The 19,892-nt window shown below is 46.4% G+C and overlaps 1 protein-coding gene across 1 annotated transcript in view; it reads left to right on the top strand.

The window, feature by feature from the left end:
• The window catches only part of SCARA5 (scavenger receptor class A member 5), a 106,671-nt gene that overhangs the window by 48,336 nt on the left and 38,443 nt on the right, over positions 1–19,892 (top strand). Inside the window, exon 4 of the mRNA XM_066278581.1 lies at positions 16,111–16,785. Coding sequence (XP_066134678.1) covers positions 16,111–16,785 — 675 coding nt within the window. The remainder of the gene's footprint in view (positions 1–16,110; positions 16,786–19,892) is intronic.

The raw sequence follows: 19,892 nt of genomic DNA, 5'->3' as shown, positions 1-19,892 counted from the left end.
TCATAAAGTTTTTCATGCATTTGATTATTAATTATATCATCTCTTAAGGCTCTTTAAGCCTTTCGCCTGCTTGCTTATGTGGGGTCCCAGCCGAGTATTTATTAAGCATCCACTACATGCTCACTATTATGGGTTGCTATGGGATAACCAAAGAAGTGTGAGGCTTAGTCTGATTGTAGGCTTAAGCCTACAATCAACAATCACATTGTTTTTTAGTGCCAATTTCTTTGTACCTGATCTATTGCTTTGCCCATTGTGTATGCTTAAAAAGTTTTGTTAAATGTAGTTCAATCCCAGATGGCATGTTGATGTTTTGTGGTTCACAGAGGTCTGCGTTCAATTCAATGGAATGCAGAACAGAATCCAAAATGACCCTAAAATTTAGAGAAATAACCCGAACCTGAGAAATTAATATGCATGAACATGCGGTCCTGTGCTGGAGTGTTAGGGAAGATACGCTTGAGAGCAGTTTTCAAGCAAAGAGTAGGGTTTGAGGATGGCAGCATGAGTGACTGCATGATGTGGCTGCCAACCAAAAGCTATTATAATCAAAGTTATATTAACAGAGGTATAGTATGTAGAATAGGGGAGATGACAGTCCCATTTGACTCCACACAGATTAGACAACTCTACAACTCCTCAGTGTTGGTCCTTTTTTTCTTTTCATTTTTTTTTTTTTATTTATTTCTTTATTTGAAGCTGGAAACGGGAGAGACAGTCAGACAGACTCCCGCGTGCACCCGACCGGGATCCACCCAGCACGTCCACCAGGGGCAACGCTCTGCCCACCAGGGGGCGATGCTCTGCCCCTCCAGGGTGTTGCTCTGCCGCGACCAGAGCCACTCTAGCGCCTGGGGCAGAGGCCAAGGAGCCATTCCCAGCACCCGGGCCATCCTTGCTCCAATGGAGCGTTGGCTGCGGGAGGGGAAGAGAGAGACAGAGAGGAAGGAGGGGGGGTGGAGAAGCAGATGGGTGCTTCTCCTGTGTGCCCTGGCCGGGAATCAAACCCGGGGCCCCCGCATGCCAGGCCGACGCTCCACCGCTGAGCCAACCGGCCAGGGCCTCTTTTCAATTTTTTATTTTGAGAATATTTAAACCTGCAGAGAAGTTGGAAACATAATTAGCACCCATATATCCTTCATCTTGGTGCATAAATTGTTAACATTTTGCTACATTTTTTCTCTCTCTCTCTTTCACCTCTCAATTATAATCACCATTTTATTGTTATGGAACCATCTGAGAGTCAGTTGCAAACTTCACCCCTAAATACTTTAGTATGTATTTCCAAGAACAAGAATATTTTCTTAGATCACCACTTGGAGGTATTAAATTTAGGAAATGTAATATTGGCACAAGACAATTATAAATATATAGTCCACAATTCATTTTCTTCAATTGCTCCTTTATAACTTTTTTCTTTTTTTTTTACTCGGATGCAGGACGTAATCCAGTTGCCCTGTTTCTTTAGTGTTCTTTTATCTAGAATGGCTTCTTGCATTCATTTTCATGACATCAATATTTTTGAAGAACACAGGTCCGTTGCTTGGTAGAATGTCCCTCAATTTCAGTTGTTTGTTTCCATATGATTAGAGATAATTAAATACTTCATAAATTCTGCTCAGAGCATCACTTCGGGGGGGGGGCATCTTATGTCACTTTGTCCCTCTGGTGATGATGTTAAATTTGATCGCTTCGTTCAGGTCTTTATCAACTGTAAAGTTATCTTCTGTTCCCTTTCTAATGAAGAAGTGATCTGTGGAAGACACTTTGATGATGTTTCAGTCAATTATTAGCATCCACTAATAATTCTTGGCCTGAATCAATTACAGTGGTACCTTGAGATACGTCTGTAACCAAGTTCTTAAGTCAGTCAACTCGTATATCAAACTGCTGATACTGGACCCGTGCGCCAACACACCAACTAGCAGCAGCTTCCTGAATCACAACTCGTATCTTAGAATTTCACTCTGATCTTGAACAAAAATACGGACCGAGTCACAGCTTGTATCTTAAAAATAAAATTTCATATGTTGATCTGTTCGTATCTCAAGGTACCACTGTATTACAAAGCTGGTCCTAAATTGGTGTTTTCTTCTAACCCTCCTCAGTGGTCTTTTCCTCTCTGAGCACTAGTGATAGATGGATAAAAACAGCAGAGTGCTGAAGTCACTCTAATTATGTGCCTCTTTTTCCAACTCCATGTTTAGTGATGTCACATTGGCAGCTTGATATGGGCCTTAATGGGAGTATTTACACCTCAGCAGTTGGGTAGCACTATCAAGTGGGATTGTAGTTTTTGTTTTGGAGAACCAGTTGATAAACGTTTATCACTGGAGACAGACAGGCTGCAACACATTTAAAGAAAAATAATTTGGGTAGTGAAGGGATTTGAAACCTTAAGGGAAAGGGATCCGCCTTCAAATATTTATTTTTATTTATTTTATTTTTCTGTCTTCCAATATTTAAATAACTGTTTGTTGGGATTACTCACTGTTTAGGAGGTAACCCCTAACACCCCAACCTCCTTCCCACTTAGTGCTGCAGTCATGCTTGAGTCCTTGAAGGAACCACAGACCCTAAACACCTCCCACCATGTCCTTCCTGTGGGAGGTGGCAGGGAGTGGCCAGGATCACAGAAGCTGCAGGTCACCTCAAGAAGGGAAAGGCATGCTTCTCACTCTGAGCCTGGAGGAAACAGTGAGGCTGCAGAGAGATGTGAGGCGTGGGAGACACAGAGCTCCTGCTTAATGGTGTTCGTATTCTTGGTAAAGTGGCTACAGAGAGTTACTTCTAAGAATAAGAGGGATAAGGCAGGCATGGGCAGAAAGGGGCCTGAAGAAGGTTTGGAAGAGCAGCTAAGGGGATTTCTTTCCCCAGCCCACCCATTCACTCCAGGCAGTGCAGTTCCAGGTATAGTCAAACAGCAAGAGAGTGGGCCTAGACAGCACAGGTCTTCGGCAGTACTATGCAGTCCAGAAGGTAGAGCAAGGGAAGGAGGCAGTGCAGCTGCCCAGGGTTTGTCACTGATGAGTGCTGAAGTAGGTCATCTCTCCAGAGTCATGGGGCATTTGAAAGCATCTCTTAATCCTGCCACAAGAGCGATTCAGGCACAGCCGGAGGAGAACTAATGGGGGAGGTTACATTATGAGATCTGTCTGCCCATTGAAGACAGTGGGCAGGTCCCCTATGGTGAGAGAGCTGATGAACTTGGCGGCAGTGGTTGAAAAGAGGAATCAGCATTCTGGATCTCTGTGGAAAGTACCAAATAGTTGCCAGGTCCTCAGAGGAGAAGGACTAGAGGTCACTAGGGCCAATAGGGCTGAAGAGCAGTGTGTTGAGGTTGCTGGAAAGCAACACACATGAGGAAAATGAGGAATAAAGGCGGATGGGACAGTCTCCACTTAGAGTTGTGATGCTGAGTCTTGAGGCTTGGCTGTCACTAGCTAATGGTGAAAAAAAAATCATTTTTACTCATTGCTCTAGGTTCTTCATTCAGTATAAGTGGGGATGAAATGCTGGTCCAGAATTCAAAATCTGAAAATGTACACAGCAATGCTGTGTGAAATGTGGAATTCTATACAACCTGTTGGATGGTTGCATGATTAGTATTAATGCAAGTGGACCTGGTGATAAAGAAAGGGAAGCCATCTTGAGTGGAGGGTATCCACAAATACCAATAGTAGGGATTTGAATAGGGCTTTGCAATATACGTGGGGTTCTCTTCCTACATATTTGATTTCCTCAGATGAGAAAACATGTGTGTGAAACTCATACCAGGGCCTGGATCAATTACTGTTTCCTTTAGTCCATGTGACAACCCTGAGGTAGATGTTGTTAATTCTATTTTTAGGTGAAAAGGGAAGACTCACATGACAAATCCCCTTGTCCCAGAGGAGCATGTTAAGTGGTGGGGAGGACCTGAGGCCAGGCCTTCGGACTCTCACTTCCTCATTCCTTCCTTTCTAATCTATGTCTGAGAATATCTTTGATTCTCAGAGTCTGTGAAGTTCGAAAACCTATTTCTTTTATGTGATCTTCTGCACTTCATACAATGCTGTCAGTTTTTGAAAAATTGGAAACATGAGATGCACTTGGTTTTTTATTACAGTATGTTAGAAGTTGTTATTAAATATTTTTTCATTTTGTAGCAAAGGTTCTGAACCCACAAAATATCATATTGTGATTGATGACTATCACTGGCATGATTTCGTATTACTCTTTTGCAATACTAAGTATTTGTGCAACGCTAAAGATATACAACCTAATAATGCAAGATACTCTGGGGACCAATGAACATTTTAAAGTAACTCTCACTCTAAGTGTCAATGTTTCAATTAGAAACTCTGCTAGCTGGGGTGGGAACGATTTTTGCATTATCGTCAATGGTGATTCATATGGATCGATGGGTGGATGGATGGAAGGAGGGGCGGGTGAGTGGATAGATAGGTGGGTGGGTGGGTGGATGGATGGATTCTAAGTCTGGTTTCCTGGACAGTAGTGTGGTATAGTAGAGAAAGAGAGGGACTGGGGTTCCAGAAGTATGAGTGCTAGTCCTGCTTCTGCCACCAGCAACCTGGATGACCTGGGGCAGTTTTTAGTTTCGCATCCTTCATTTCCTCATCCAGAAATAAGATGTAGGTGATGATTAGGGTCAGTCTCAGGCCCAAGCATCTATGAGTCCACTTTTTGAAGAACAGCGATGTGAGAGATTTGACACATGGGCCACAAACCTCATGTTCTGAAAGAGGAAACCCAGTAAGTGCCTAGATTCCTGGCAAGTCTGGCCCAGATTCCTTATATGCTTAGTAGTGAGAAAAACTTCTAACCGCCTTAAAATATTATACTTTATGATGGGCTCCACAAGTGAAGAAAGAGGGATCTGAGAAAATTGGCCACGGGGAGAGCTCACACCGCTCCAACCCAACACTGTGTGGAAACTCTGGGGGGACTGACACTGAGCTGTTTGAAAACAAGCACTTATGGAACAAAGTGTCCAGAAAGATAGAAACAGCGAGACATGCTGGCCGCCGGACTTGCCATGCGCGAGTGGTGTGTCGTGGGCAAACCGCTCGCTCTCTCTATGCCCCATTTGTAAAGCTGGACACAAAAACATGCTTTGTATCCTTTCATGAAGTGGTCAGGCAAGTGTGGCCATCATGGAGAGGCTTTGAAAAACAAATTTTATTGCACTCACAGTTCCTAGAGACAGGAGGCATGGCACACCATGGAGGGCCACCAGAGAAAGCACTAGGGTGGTCAGGAGGCAGAAAATAGAAATGAGGAGAACACTTAGGCCTCCACCTTTATTGGAGTTTGTGTGAGAAAGGCAAGCCAGGGCCTGACCAGAGGGTGGCAAAGTGGATAGAGTGTCGACCTGGAATGTTGAGGACCAGGTTCGAAACGCCGAGGTCACCGGCTTAAGTGTGGACTCACCAGCTTGAATGCAAGGTCACCGGCTTGAGCAAGGGGTCACTGGCTCAGCTGGAGCCCCCTGGTCAAGGCACATATGAGAAAGCAATCAATAAACAACTAAAGTGCCACAATTATGAGCTGATGCTTCTCATCTCTTTCTCTTCCTGTCTGTCCCTGCCTGTCTATCTCTCTCACTATCACAAAAAAAAAAAAAAAAAAAAAAAAAGCTGAGAAAGGCAAGCCACAGTGGGGTAGGCAACTTAGGGTTGGCTAGCTTGAATTATTTTGGTAAACTTTAGACTATAGAGGCGGTCTCTAGTTGCCTGGTACGTGGCCCTGAGATGATAAGGCAGAGGAATATTGCCTCTTGGGGCCTGATAGAGGAGGTATGCCTTCAGCTTTGACATCAAAGGCTTGCTCTTGGCTGGCCTGTTTGCTGTCTCTAAGAATTGGCTAGCCCAGGACAACCCATGGATGCTTGACAGGGTGACTTTGGGTGCAGTGTTAGAATAACCACAAGCAGTCGTCTTATTTACAATGCCTGATTATAACATCATACCTCTTCATTTTCATGGTGCGTGTCTGGTTTGTTTGTTTTTTCCCCACCGTGATGTGAATGAAACCAAGAGCGGAGTCAGGTAAAGAGACGCTGGAGTTGGCCTCAGTGCTGGTTCTGTCCCTTGCTAGCTATCAGACCTTTGAAGATGCACTTCATTTCTCTGAGCTTCAACTTCTTCCTCTTCAAAACAGGAGTGGTAATGCACACTTCACAGTCGAGGGTTTGTGAGGCATACCCTCCCATGTCGTGTGCTCCTCTTACCCTCAGCTGAGATCTCACGTCGATGAAGATAGCTTTGAACTCTGTCATCTACGCTCGCCAGCTTCCCATCTGCTGTTGGTCATCAACAGCATATTGATTCAGTTGGGCTGAATCAACTGGATTTCATGTGAATGGATGCCCTGTCACTCAGAAGTACTAACACCTTCTCTTCTTAAACCTCCAATCCCAGGAGGCTGCTGTCCTGACACTGTTATGTCTTATCATGTCTCGTGTGTGTCCCTCCTCTCTATCCAGGCATGGCCCTGCCTCAAGGCCCTTCTCTGTCTCCAGGACCACAGCTTCCTACCCCACCCTCCTCCTCCAGTTCATTCCTGTCCTTCCCAGTTCATTCTCCACACTGCTGACAGAGGCATCTGACAGAAACACAGATGCCATCCCGCCTCAGACAGCTGAAGAATGGTTACTAATGGCACTAATTGTATCCAACTTCTTCAGATAATCTTCAAGTTGGGTTTAGTTTTTTCCTCCCCCCAGTGAACATTCTGAAACACATTAGAGCAGAGGAGTTTTAAACAGATCCTCTGTGTGTGTGTTTAGTTTTATCTTAAGTCATTGGGTAGGCCAGTTTGTATTTTAGATTTCTCCGTAAAATCCACCCTCATTATCGCCAGGTGATTGGTTCTAGGACCCCCTCGGATGCTCAAGTCCCTTACATAAAATAGCATAGGATTTGCCCAGAATCTGTATTTGCATATAGGCTACAGCAGGGTACGCCTACATACCATTTTATTTGTGTGGACTCAGTGTAGTGCTCCATGCAAGGCGAATTCAAGTTCATTTTTTGGAACTTTCTGTAACTTTTCCCCCCAAATATTTTCAATCCATGGTTGGTTGAATTTGTGGCATGAAACCCTAGGATACGGAAGACCAACTGTATTTACTGCTGCCCAGACCCACATACCCAGTTGTTACCGCACATCCACACATGTATTGAATGATTTAATGCACGAATAAACAAATGAGTAGCCTAAGTTCAAACTCATGTGTAGCATCTTAAGACAATGGGAAATCAAGTGTGAAGAAGCAAAGCTCAAAAGGAAGATGGGAAAACAGCTGTTCTCTGTGCCATGGGGGAAGGGATGCTTCTTGTCATAACCTGGGATTTCTATGGAAATCAGAGCTCAAGACACGGGCTTGGTAGTTTATCATGAGAAGTTATCCTGGGAAGCAGAAATAGGGGATTGGAGAGATCAGAAAGGAAGAAAAGCAAAAACAAGGACGTGTCCTTGGGTTGGTCTCTGCTGTGACCACTGGGGCTCAATCCTGCCAGGATCTCCTAAGAGGTTTTGTATTAAGAGCGGCAGAATTGTCTTTCTGTAGAGAGCATTTATCCACCAGCTCCTGCGCACATAGGTGGAGGTATCCAGAGGGTCAAGGCCATGTATGACTGAGGTCCAGTTGGGACCCACAATCCCGAAAATTCACAGAAACCCTGGGGGCAGCTAGCAAGAGACGAGAGGTATAGATGAAGTGAGGGGCTGCCAGGTTATACCCACCCAGCGCTGGTCATTGTAGCCCTGGCTGGAGTAACAGGTGAGCTAAGAGAGTGTGAGGTGGGACCATCTCTACAAATCCAAGCTCTTCTATTTCTAAGAAGTGATGTGGTCACTTCTGTGCCTCTTAACACTCTCCATTTTCAACCATTCACTTATTCACCTGACAACAATTTATTGACCACCTACCAGGGTTCAAGTTTCTGTGTTGGGCACTGTGTTAGTCTAAACAGCAAGTTCCTAATTCCACCTGTAAGTTCACAAAGTCCCTTTCCTGCTAGACTTATACTCTCTATTGAAATGCTGGATTTCCTGATGTTGCTGGAAATGATTTCAGATACTCGGGCTTCTGAAATGGGAATCCTGGGGACAGTCTCCTCAACAGGAGTCTTTTGACTTATAATTCATCTTCGATCCCAGTTCCACAATAATCACTGTGAGTTATTGAAGACTCTGTCTGCTTGGTCCACCAGAGGGAACACATGTGCCAGGAGCGCAGAGGATCTGGGGAAAGTAATAAACATTCTGGGGTTGGCTTCTCATGAGGTTGGGCCAGGCCAGCCTAACGTGGATATCATGGTTGTCAGCTGGCTACCAGTTGGCACATTCTCTGAGCATTCTCCAGTTCACAATTTTGCTCATCGATGTGCCAGAGACTGGGTCTATTTGTAAAGATAGGCTTGTGGGTTGCAGCCAAACCATCCTTTCAGGGGGCAGGTGGTTCTTATTCTTTGCCTGCTTGTTGGATCCTACCTATAAGACTTAGGTTTGGCCACCTCCGCTCACTTGGACAGCTCTACCAGTTTCTGAACTGACCACCGCGGGGGGCCGTTCAGGATACCATACAGATGCAGGCAAACTTTGTGGCCCGGAAGCCACTGGTTGGATTCTCCAGACTGACAGGGCATCAAAAAGCACAGGCCACCTGTGCACAGATGGAGAGTCTGTCTGGCTTCTTTCTCAAAGCGCCCCTTCTGATCTGAAGAGCTGCTGAAAGGTCCTGGCTCCCTCCTGTGTATGTGCAGCGGCTGATGGGCCACAGGCAAAGGAGCCAGTCTCCGGTTTGTAAATGTTTATCCTGGACATCCCACTGAGCTAGAAACAGAGCATGTGGTACTTAAATATAAAAGTTCACCAAAAAGGTACCCATCTACTGCCTTCCTCTTAGGGTCCTTATGAATGTCCCCTGATGCCTCCCCTCCCCATCTGCTTCACTCCCCCTGCTTCAGCCCTTCACTGAAAAAATACAAAGTCAAAGGTAAAATTATCAAAAATTTCAGGGGAACAGAGCACTCAGCCCCAAGTGCAGGGCCCTCTGCGCATGGAGCTCTGCGTGGTTGCGCTGGTCACATGCCATGAGGCCAGCTCTGGTTTTCTCCTCCATCTGGGACCAGGGGAACCCTAATGAAAATGTGCATCCCTCTAAGTGCTAAAGCTGTACCAGTAACTTCTTCATTATGCAATCTAATGAATATTATGCTCCACTTTTAAATTTTTATTAGAGTCACTTGCATCCAGATCTCAGTAAAGTCAACCCAGTTTTGCAGACCCCCTGAAAGACGGCCCCCCTGTCTTCTTCTCCGTGTTTATATTTCAGCCCCATCCGTTCCAACACTCTGCCTTTAATGGGATGCTCTGTGAATTCTGATACCGCCTTCCTTCCTGCAGCGTCATGGGCCCTATGTGCGGCCATGAAGTAAATAAGCATGGATGCAGAGCCAGACAGGTCCATCTCCTGCTAGCAGGCTGGCCCTGAGCTAGTTAATTGCCCTAGTTTCATTTTTTTCCTTCTGTAAAGTGGTGATACCATCAGCCCGCAGGCTTGGGAGGCCACATGGGAACTGTAAGGCACTTGGCGGTGTTCCAGCACTGCCTCCCGGTGGGCGCCACCGGCAGACTTCTCAGATGCCACTTCCTCATGCCCTCCCAAAGCTCTAGCTTGTCCCTCCTGCCTCTGGACCAGCTCCCCCGGACAGAAAGGGGACAGAGTTTGTCTCTGCTGTTTGGGACAAGGCAGGAGAGCGGTGGGCCCAGCCGGACCTGCAGGCGCTGGGCAGCCGGGGTCTGCTGTCATGCTCAGCTACCTGCGTGAGCTTTTTCATCTGAAAATGGACCTAATTTCCACTTCACATGGTTGTGGGGAAGAGAAAATGAAGCAACTTCTAGTAAGAGAAGAGGACCGAGTTTGGCATACAATAGGTGCTTAATAAATGTCATCTCCTGCCCTGGTTTCTCATAGGGATTTTGGAGTTCAGCATGGAACTGACTAGCCCAGCAGCAGCTGTAGAGAGTATGGATTTGGGACAGATGAATGAACATCCTTATTTTATGCTTCCAGGCCATCTCTTGAACTCTGAGCCTTTCTTTTCATCCTTAAATTAGATTATGAATATGTACTTTCCCTACCTACTTCCCAAGGTTAGCTATGTTGAAAAGTGAGGCAACAGATGTGAGCTTTTATACAAATATGAAGGGTTATTAACACCAATGCCCCAGGTTGATGTCACTAAACATCAAACAGAAAATTTCACTTTCTTCCTTCCATCCCCAGGGGGACCTGCTGCTTCGCTGGTGCTGGCAGTGTGGTGGGTGTGTTTAGGGAAGATGGCCGCTCTGGTCAGTCACAGGTGGAGCACCTTGAATTCACCAGCATGTGATTATTTTTTTCGTGAACACAGAGGACAGTTATGGAACAGGAAGCTGACTCGGAATGGGTGGATACAGAAAGGCAGTGAATGTCGTGCAGATGAGAAGGGGCTGCATAGGCACAAGCCTCTCAGCTCAGGGGCATTCACACATTACCCGTATACTACTACAAATTCTATACTAACACATTAATTAGTAGTCAACAATTAATCCTGGCTCAGAATCTAAACTTGAATCTCTGTGTGATTCCTGCCGAACAGCTGGACTCGAAGCTTCTGATAGGGAACTCACTACCTCCCTAGCCCGCTAGATGCTGTTGTGCCTTTTAAAAAGTTTTTTCTGTGCTTCCCACCCTGTCAGCAGTACCCCAATGTGGTTAAGAGCTGGCAGCTCTGGAACCAAACTGCTCGGGCTCGGTCAGTCTCCTCTGTCTACTGGCTGTGTGACCTTGTGAGCTACTTAACCTCCGCATGCCTCCGTTTCCTCATTTGGAATATGAGGATGATCATGATACTTATCTCATAGGGTGGTTATGGGATTAAGTGTATGAATACGAAAAAACACTTAGGACAGTGCCTGGCACACAGTAAGGACTCAGGAAATGCCAGTAAGAATTGTTAGACTCTTGATTTATTTTCTCCGTTGTGAAAGTATAAAGTTGAAGAATAATTAAAGCATATTAGAAGTAAATACACCAGGCAGAGAGATAAATGAACTGTTTGCATAAACATGAATTAAGAGAGTCACACTCAAAAAGGATTGTTCCCTGTTGAGAACAGCAAACATCTGGAAGAAATTAAATGGGGGAAGAGGGTGGGCGGTGTGGTGGTGTGGGCTGAGAACACACTGTGTCTGTTAGAAGGAAATAGTTCATTTCTGGGGTGGGTAAATGATCCCCCCCAAAAGGGAGGCTGCTCTGGCTTTATACTGCATGATTTGATGACCAAAGAGTATTTACCCCTCCAAATAATTTGCTCCTCCAGATTTCTTTTCTGATTAGCCTAAATACCTAAAATGTCTAATTTGAGCTAATGTATTGCCTTGAAGAGGCCACTTCCAAAATGCAAATACACTTACAAAAAATAACAAGGTACCATTATTTTGTTTGTTTCTTTGTTTGTTTTATTAAGTGAGAGGTGGGGCGACAGAGAGACAGACTCCTGCATGCACCCAGACCAGGATCCACCTGGCAAGCCCCTTATAGGGCGATGCTCTGCCTATCTGGAATCGCTGCTCTGTTGCTCAGCAACTGAGCTATTTCAGTGCCTGAGGCAAGGCCATGGAGCCATCCTCAGCACCCGGGGCCAACTTTCTTCAACTGAGCCATGGCTTCAGGAGGGGGAGAGAGAGAGAAAGAGAAAGAGAGAGAGAGAGAGAGAGAGAGAGAGAGAGAGAGGAGAGGTGGAGAGGTGGAGAAGCAGATGGTCACTTATCCTGAGTGCCCTGACAGAATCAAATCTGGGACTTCCACACGCCGGGCTGACACTCTACCACTGAGCAAACCAGCCAGGGCATGAGGTGCCATTTTATACCTCTCAAATCAACAACATGTGCCTGACCAGGTGGTGGTGCAGAGCATCGGACTGGAAAACGGAGGACCAAGGTTTGGGATCCCGAGGTTGCCAGCTTGAGCACAGGCTCGTCTGGTTTGAGCAGGGTTTGCCAGCTTGAGCCCAAGGTCACTGCCTCGAGCAAGGGGTCACTTGTTCTGCTGTAGCCCCCGGTCAGGGCACGTGTGAGAGAGTAATCAATGAACAACTAGGGTGCTGTGGGGAGGAATTGATGCTTCTCATCTCTCTCCCTTCCTGTCTGTCTGTCCCTATCTGTCCCTCTCTCTGACTCTGTCTGTCTCTGTCACACACACACAAAAAGGATAAAAATCAACAACATGAAAATTGTGATGCTCAGTACTGAGGTTTCACTGGAATGAGCACATACCAAAACCTATAATGCATATATAATTTCTATCATGTAGGTATAACCTTTGGGAAGATATTTGGCTGGAAATTTTGTTTTGAGGCATAAAAATGTCTATACCTTTTGATAGTAGATTGCTAGATCCAACTTCTGGGAATTTATTGTTAGGAAACATTTCAAAAGAAGGAGAGAGACCTTTCTGCATTTCTTTTCCATGACAAAAAAAATTCAATAGTAAGAGAATGGATACATCACAATATGTCCCCTGGATAGACTCTCATGAAGTCATCAAAATTATAATTATAAAAGACAGAGAGAAGGATGGGAAATTCTTATGAAACAATCATATTAGATAAAACAAAAACAGAAATCAAACTGTAAAGATTGGGTATGCATAGGGATGGGTTAGAAAATCAAAACAGGCCTGACCAGGCGGTGGCGCAGTGGATAGAGCCTTGGACTGGGATGCAGAGGACCCAGATTCAAAACCCCAAGGTCACAGGTTTGAGTGTGAGCTCAGCTGGGTTGAGCAAGGCTCACCAGCTTAAGCCCAAGGTCACTGGCTTGAGCAAGTCCCTCAGTCTACTATAGCCCCCTGGTCAATGCACATGAGAAAGCAATCAATGAACAGCTAAGGTAACTCAACGAAGAATTGATGCTTCTCATCTCTCTCCCTTCCTGCCTGTCCCTATCTGTCCCCCTCTCTGTCTCTCTCTGTCTCTCTCACACACATGCACGCACACAAATAATACTAATACAGAAAATCAAAACAGGAAGAAACCAGTGTGCTTTGTTGGAGGTTGTGGGATTGTGGGAGAATTTTTTTCTTTCTTTCATTTGGATTCATGTTTATATTGATTGCACAAAAAACAATAATGAAAGACTCAAAAGAACTCTCTAGGGTGGGGTGGCTGATTGCCAGCCATCACCATAGAGGCAGGTTTCAGTCCAGCATCCCGGACAGAGAACAGGGCCCTAAAGCTGATAGATTCTCAAAGGAGGGGGCCAATGGGCAAGGCCAGGGGCCTCCAAGGGCACAGGGTACTGGTCAGGTGTGGGAACCACCTGAAAAGGGAACGAGGGGTGGGTGGGAGCTGGAAGAGTGATGGAGTAAGGGAAATTGCCTACTTCTGGTAGACCTGGGCAAATGGAGCCCTAAATCAGTCCTATGACTTAAATCAAGTAGATGGCACTGTTTCTCTTAGTTACTCACAATCCTGATTTTAAAACCAGAATTGACAAAAACTCAGAGTATTCTCATCAGTTCTGACAAGCCGTGGTTTCTCTTTGAAATCCAAGGACATTGTGAGCAAAGACTGACACAAAAATATCAGATTCTCTGTTTTCCAACTGCCTTTTACTTATATTGACAATTCTTTAGTTAATTTTCCATAGTGGCAGAGCAGTGGAGTGAATCATTGGACCAGGAGTTAGAAAGCAGGCCATTGGACAGATCACATACACTCTTCTAGCCTCAGTTTCTTCATCTGTAAATTGGGGAAATTTTTCACCAAAGACTGCATAAACCCAAAGCCAATGGAAAAAGTCTGAAAAACCCAAATGAAGCTAAACAGGGCTCAGTTTTTGGCCACATTAATAGAAGTATCATGTCCAAAATGAAGGAGCTCATCCTTCTACCATACTTTGTCCTGTCTGTCCACATCTTGGAAAACCACATTTAGATCAAGCACCACCTTTTATAAGGGGATATTGACATACTGGACTGTGTACAAAAGAGAGCAGCCAGGATATGTATGGAAGCTTGGAACTTAGTCATGAGAGAACAGGTATAGGAACTGCAGTTTTTAAACCAGAAATGTATCACATAGTAAGGGAATGATAACTGTTTTTGAAATTCTAAAGAGATTTCTTGTGAAAAAATTTTTTCACTAGCTCTACGTGACCCTAGAGGGCAGGATCAGTGATAGAAACTTTTAAGGGGCAAACTTCAAGTCCGAACAGAATGCAAAATCTTATAATAGAACCAACTGAAGGCAGAGAGATGGCTATACGCAGAAGCTGGGTGGTGTGATTTTCTTGGAGACAGAGGAGAGATGGCTATACGCAGAAGCTTGGCAGTGTGATTTTCTTGGAGACAGAGGAGTTGAGCTGGCACTCTGAGGCTCCAGCTAGCCCAATGAGCCCCATGCTTGTGCTTCCAGAAGCATCACTGAAGGATTGCAATAGCTGGTCTTCACGTGGCTCAAGCACCATCATGACCAATCTTTTCCCCTCCTAGCCTGAGGTTCTAGAAGAATGCTATTCTATTAGAATGGTCTCATTGTTTGAACAAGCTGTATACCAAATTCCCTGGCTCTCTCCATTCCAAGATTTCCAAGGCAGAATTCTCTCCATGCCTTATCTGCTACACCTCACACTCTAGTTGCCATCTCTCTAGTGTGCAGAGCAGAGAGGGAGACAGCTACGCACAGCACGTAGCAAACAGACAGCAAGGACCCCTAGACTTCCCAGCACTGGTGCACCTGAGTCACTGCAACCCACGAGCTTCCAGGAGATACCGGATGCCAGCTTCTAGTGCTTAAGATGCACATCCTTCCCCTTGGCATTGTGAAATAGCTTCTCATAACCAAGAAAAGGAACCTCTCCATGAGGAAGAGTGGGAAGTCACTGAGGAGTGGTGTTTGCCTGAAGAGGGATACATGAGATCCAGAAGAAGGGAGGAGGCAGAGAAGGAAGGGAGGGTATCAATATACAAGCATGTGTATCCATCCAGAGGGGCCCTTGCTGGGGTAGGTGAGCAAGAGAAAAAGGGACCTGATCTCAGGAAAGCCTGATCAACAGCGTTGCCTAGAGCTTAGCTGAGTCTGCTGCAGGCGTGGTTCCTGCCAGCAGTTCTGGAGAAGATTGTGGGAAAGCACCCGGATTCTGGAGCAAGCAAGCCATCTCGCTCCACAACTTACTTGTTAGGCTACTTTGGGCTACTTTAATAGCTCTATCCATGAAAGAGGACAATAATGGAACCTGCCTCCTTGACTTGAGAGGATAACAACACACAGTATTGAAGGTTGAGCCACATGAAATTGCTGATATCCTACAATTTTCAACATATAGAAGTGACCATTTTTACATGGATCAACCTCATACATGAGGTTAAATGAGTACAGTGGTTCTCAAACTAGTTTGCACCTTGGGCTCTTAAAAATTCCAAATCTGCCTGACCAGATGGTGTCGCAGTGGATAGAGCGTCGGACTGTGATTCAGAGGACCCAGGTTCAAGACCCTGAGGTTGCCAGCTTGAGCGCAGGCTCATCTGGCTTAAGAAAAACAAAAAAGCTCACCACCTTGGACCCAAGGTCACTGGCTCAAGCAAGGGGTTACTTGGTCTGCTGAAGGCCCACGGTCAAGGCACATATGGGAAAGCAATCAGTGAACAACTAAGGTGTTGCAACAAAAAACTGATGGTCGATGCTTCTCATCTCTCTGCGTTTCTGTCTGTCTGTCCCTACCTATCCCTCTCTCTCTGACTCTCTCTGTCCCTGTTAAAAAAAAAAAAATCCAAATCCAAAACCCAGGTTTCACGGAGACAGCATTAATCACAATTCCTGCAGGTGGGACACTTGGCCAGGTGATTAGGTGATTCTAATAGGCAGACAAGTTTGGGGACCAATGGTTTAGCACAGTGCTTGGTTTCTATTAAGGCACTCACCCATAACCATCTCTGCTTTCCCTTCACCTATCGTTTATTGAGAACGCATGGCATGCCAGGTTCTGGCCAGGCCTGCCTCTTGGGACCCAAGGACCTTCCTAGTGGCACTCATTTCTCGTTCTCCTCATCCCCAGTGTCCAGGCCCCGGAGCTCCCCAGACGACCTGAAGGTGCTGACTCGCAACGTGAACCGGCTGAACGAGAGCTTCAGGGACTTGCAGCTGCGGCTGCTGCAGGCTCCGCTGCAGGTGGACCTGACAGAGCAAGTGTGGAAGGTGCAGGACGCGCTCCAGAACCAGTCGGACTCGCTGCTGGCGCTGGCGGGTGCCGTGCAGCGGCTGGAGGGCGCTCTGTGGGGGCTGCAGGCGCAGGCAGTTCAGACGGAGCAGGCGGTGGCCCTGCTCCGGGACCGCACCGGCCAGCAGAGCGACTCTGCGCAGCTGGAGCTCTACCAGCTGCAGGTGGAGAGCAACCAAAGCCAGCTGCTGCTCCGTCGCCACGCGGGCCTGCTGGATGGGCTGGTGCGCAAGGTGGGCATCCTAGGCGAGGAGCTGGCCGACATGGGCGGCGCGCTGCGTGGCCTCAACTACAGCCTGTCCTACGACGTGGCCCTCCACGGCACGCGGCTGCAGGACCTGCAGGTGCTGGTGAGCAACGCCAGCGAGGACACGCGCCGCATGCGCCTGGCGCACATGGGTATGGAGTTGCAGCTGAAGCAGGAGCTGGCCATGCTCAACACCATCACAGAGGACCTGCGCCTCAAGGACTGGGAGCACTCCATCGCTCTGAGGAACATCTCCCTCGCCAAAGGTAGGGAGCTCACACTGCCTGCCTGGACCCCTACTGCTCAGGACCTCTCCCTGTGCATCCTCCCCACGGGCCCAGGAATCCCCCAACCTCCCTTTGACTTACTTGACATTGGGAGCCCATACCTCCTTTATTAAGTCTTGCCCTACAGGACCCTGGAAATTTTTGCCCAAATGGCCTACGACCATTTCCAAACCTGTACGTGTGTCTGCGCACCCGCACCTTCAGAGAGTGCACTCAGTGCCCACTCCCCTGGGCATGAGAATGGCCAAGGGTGGCTAATGGGTAGTCAGAACTTGGATGTGCCAGCCGGGGCCTCTAAGAGTTTGGGGCTGGGAGTCAAGCTGCAGGCTCAGGTTGGGAAGAGGGATGCCCCTCCAGTGTCATGGTGTTCCAGTGGGCAAAGCTACAAGGAGTTGGAATTCCAAATTTGAACCTGGCTTTCCAGGCTATTATAAAGCAATAGTATTCATCCAGGCAGAAGAATTTATTTTACTGAACAGTTTGTCAGCTTATTTATAACTCTTGAGTATAAGGGCAAAATATGTGCAAGCTTCCATTTGTACCCTTGCTCAGGGCCCACAAATGTTAGAGAGTCTTGAACCAACTTCCCTGTCTTCCACTTCTGTGTCATTGGTCCCTTAGTCATGCCTTCTTTTTCCTGCCCACCCTGCACATCACCGTCAGAGGCAGCTTTTATGAAATGCACTTTTCCTGCATCACCTCCCCCCCCCCCGCTCAGAACTCACCATGGATGCCCAAGTTCTGCCAGCTTCATTACGAACTCCATAGCCTGACAATAGACAATGAAAATACCATTTTGAACACCTCCTATGTCAGGTACAGTGCCAAGGGTATCTCACATGATGTTTTCTTAAAAAAAACAGCAAGTGCCCTGAGATTCAGAAAGCTGCTCCCAGTTGTAGGCTAGGAGGATATGGTACCAGAATTTGGACCTGGGCTTTTCTGATCCCAGAGCTGGTGAGCTTGCCATCACATAACTGTCCCCAGCCTGTCTTTGCTGCCTTCTCTCTCAGCTGTTCCCCAAATGCAAGAGTTGCAAACAGAACCATCTGCAGAGGCCAGTGGAGCAATGTCAGTAAGTAGTGACCTCAGTATCGGTAGAGTCGTAGGGGTTATGGCAGGACTAGCCCATTTTGGCCAGGCTGGCATTGACAAGGTCTTCCCATTTTTCAAGAGAAACCAGAAATATGGAATGTTTTAGAAAATTTTAATTTTTCACTCTGTGGGCCAAATGCAACACATCTGGGGGCCATATATGGTCCATAATGATTTTCAACCTTTTTTTTTTCATGGCACAAACACACACTAATTACTAAGGTCAGTGCCCCTGACTAAATACAACCATTTTCATCTTATGGCACAAATAAATTAGTTACTAAGGAAGAAGAGGTCAAGGCCCTTTTTTCTTTAGTAATTAGTTTATGAGTGCGTGAAGCATCCAGTTCAGTGGGACGCGTCTTGTCACTGGCCCAGGACAGCCCACCTTCCCCACTATCATAGCTTTACTCCAGCTCTGTCTCCTACTGCAGTGCCTCCTCCTTTCTTTCCTTCCTCCTCCCCCAAACCCTTCAGATCTCACTCCAACCCACCTCCTCCAAGAAACCCACTGGCCTGTCTAGCTCACCCATCTCCCTCCTATAAACTTCGACATTCATCAGAGCAGAAAATAGTAATGATGGGCCTCCTGTCTGCATAGCACTTTCAGTTGACAAGAGTGTTGGGGGGGGGGGGGTACATTCATTTGTTTTAAAGTGGTCTCCATAATTGGCCATGAGGTTGGTGGGAGGCAGGTTTCATTACCAAGGGTGGGGTAGGGTTCCTGCAGAAAAACAACTGAGGCTCCAGGAGGAAATAGTTGATTTACTCAGGGTTACACAGATGGTAATGATCCAACCCAGGACTTTGGTTTTCTTTTTTTTTTTTTTTTTTTTTTAATTTTATTTATTCATTTTTAGAGAGGAGAGAGATAGGGAGAGAGAGAGACAGAGAGGGGGGGAGAGAGACATGGGGGAGGAGCTGGAAGCATCAACTCCCATATGTGCCTTGACCAGGCAAGCCCAGGGTTTCGAACCGGCGACCTCAGCATTTCCAGGTCGATGCTTTATCCACTGCGCCACCACAGGTCAGGCTTTTTTTTTTTTTTTTTTAAATTTTTATTTATTTATTCACTTTAGAGGAGAGAGAGAAAGAGAGAGAGAGAGAGAGAAGGGGGGAGGAGCAGGAAGCATCAACTCCCATATGTGCCGTGACCAGGCAAGCCCAGGGTTTCGAACCGGCGACCTCAGCATTTCCAGGTCGACACTTTATCCACTGCACCACCACAGGTCAGGACTTTGGTTTTCAACAGCTTTAATAAGGCATAATTTACATGCTGTAAGATTGACCCATTTAAGTGTTCAATCCAATGGCCAAGCCAGGACTTTTAGCCCAACACCCATTGCTCATTCTGCTACATGACAGTCTACCCCCATCTGTTCATCCCTGTGTCCACCAGCACCTAGAAGTGCAATATGTGTAACTGGAACACAATAAATGTTTGTGGAACAACCATTAAATCTTGTACCAGAGCAATCAGAGGATTGGTTTTCTTGTCCTGAGTCATTTTGGGTCTTACCTCTTGGATCAAAGAAAGGCTGGAGGTAGAATTTCTTCTTTCAAATCCACCTCACTGGGATCTTAGCTTTTTCCATCTTCTCTTTTCCTTGACCTCCCCTGCCCATAGCAGGTACTTAGTAGTAATGGCAGCTACCCTGATTCATGACCTACTATGAACCAGACATTTTGTCAACGCTAATTTTCTAGATTCTCATTAATTCTCTAAGTCATTAAAGACCACTAATCCTCCTATTCTGCAAAAAGGTATCATCCACATTTTATAGATGAGAAACTTAAATAACTTTCTCACTGTTTTTTATGCAGTTGCCAAGTGGCAAAGCCAAGATCTGAAAGTGGGTCATTCTGGCTCAGAAACTGTATTGTCACTGACCATCCTGCTTTCCAGGTGAAAAGAAGGGAGCATGGCCCATTGGACTGCATTCCTGTACTTGGGGGGTAGGCTCTCCCGGACTCTCCCCTCTTTCTTCCTC

The sequence above is a fragment of the Saccopteryx bilineata genome, chromosome 1 (assembly GCF_036850765.1).
Source record: "Saccopteryx bilineata isolate mSacBil1 chromosome 1, mSacBil1_pri_phased_curated, whole genome shotgun sequence".
In the NCBI taxonomy this organism is placed as follows: Eukaryota; Metazoa; Chordata; class Mammalia; order Chiroptera; family Emballonuridae; genus Saccopteryx; species Saccopteryx bilineata.
The sequence above is the reverse complement of the archived record's forward strand: the minus strand, read 5'-3'. Positions and strand labels throughout refer to the sequence as shown.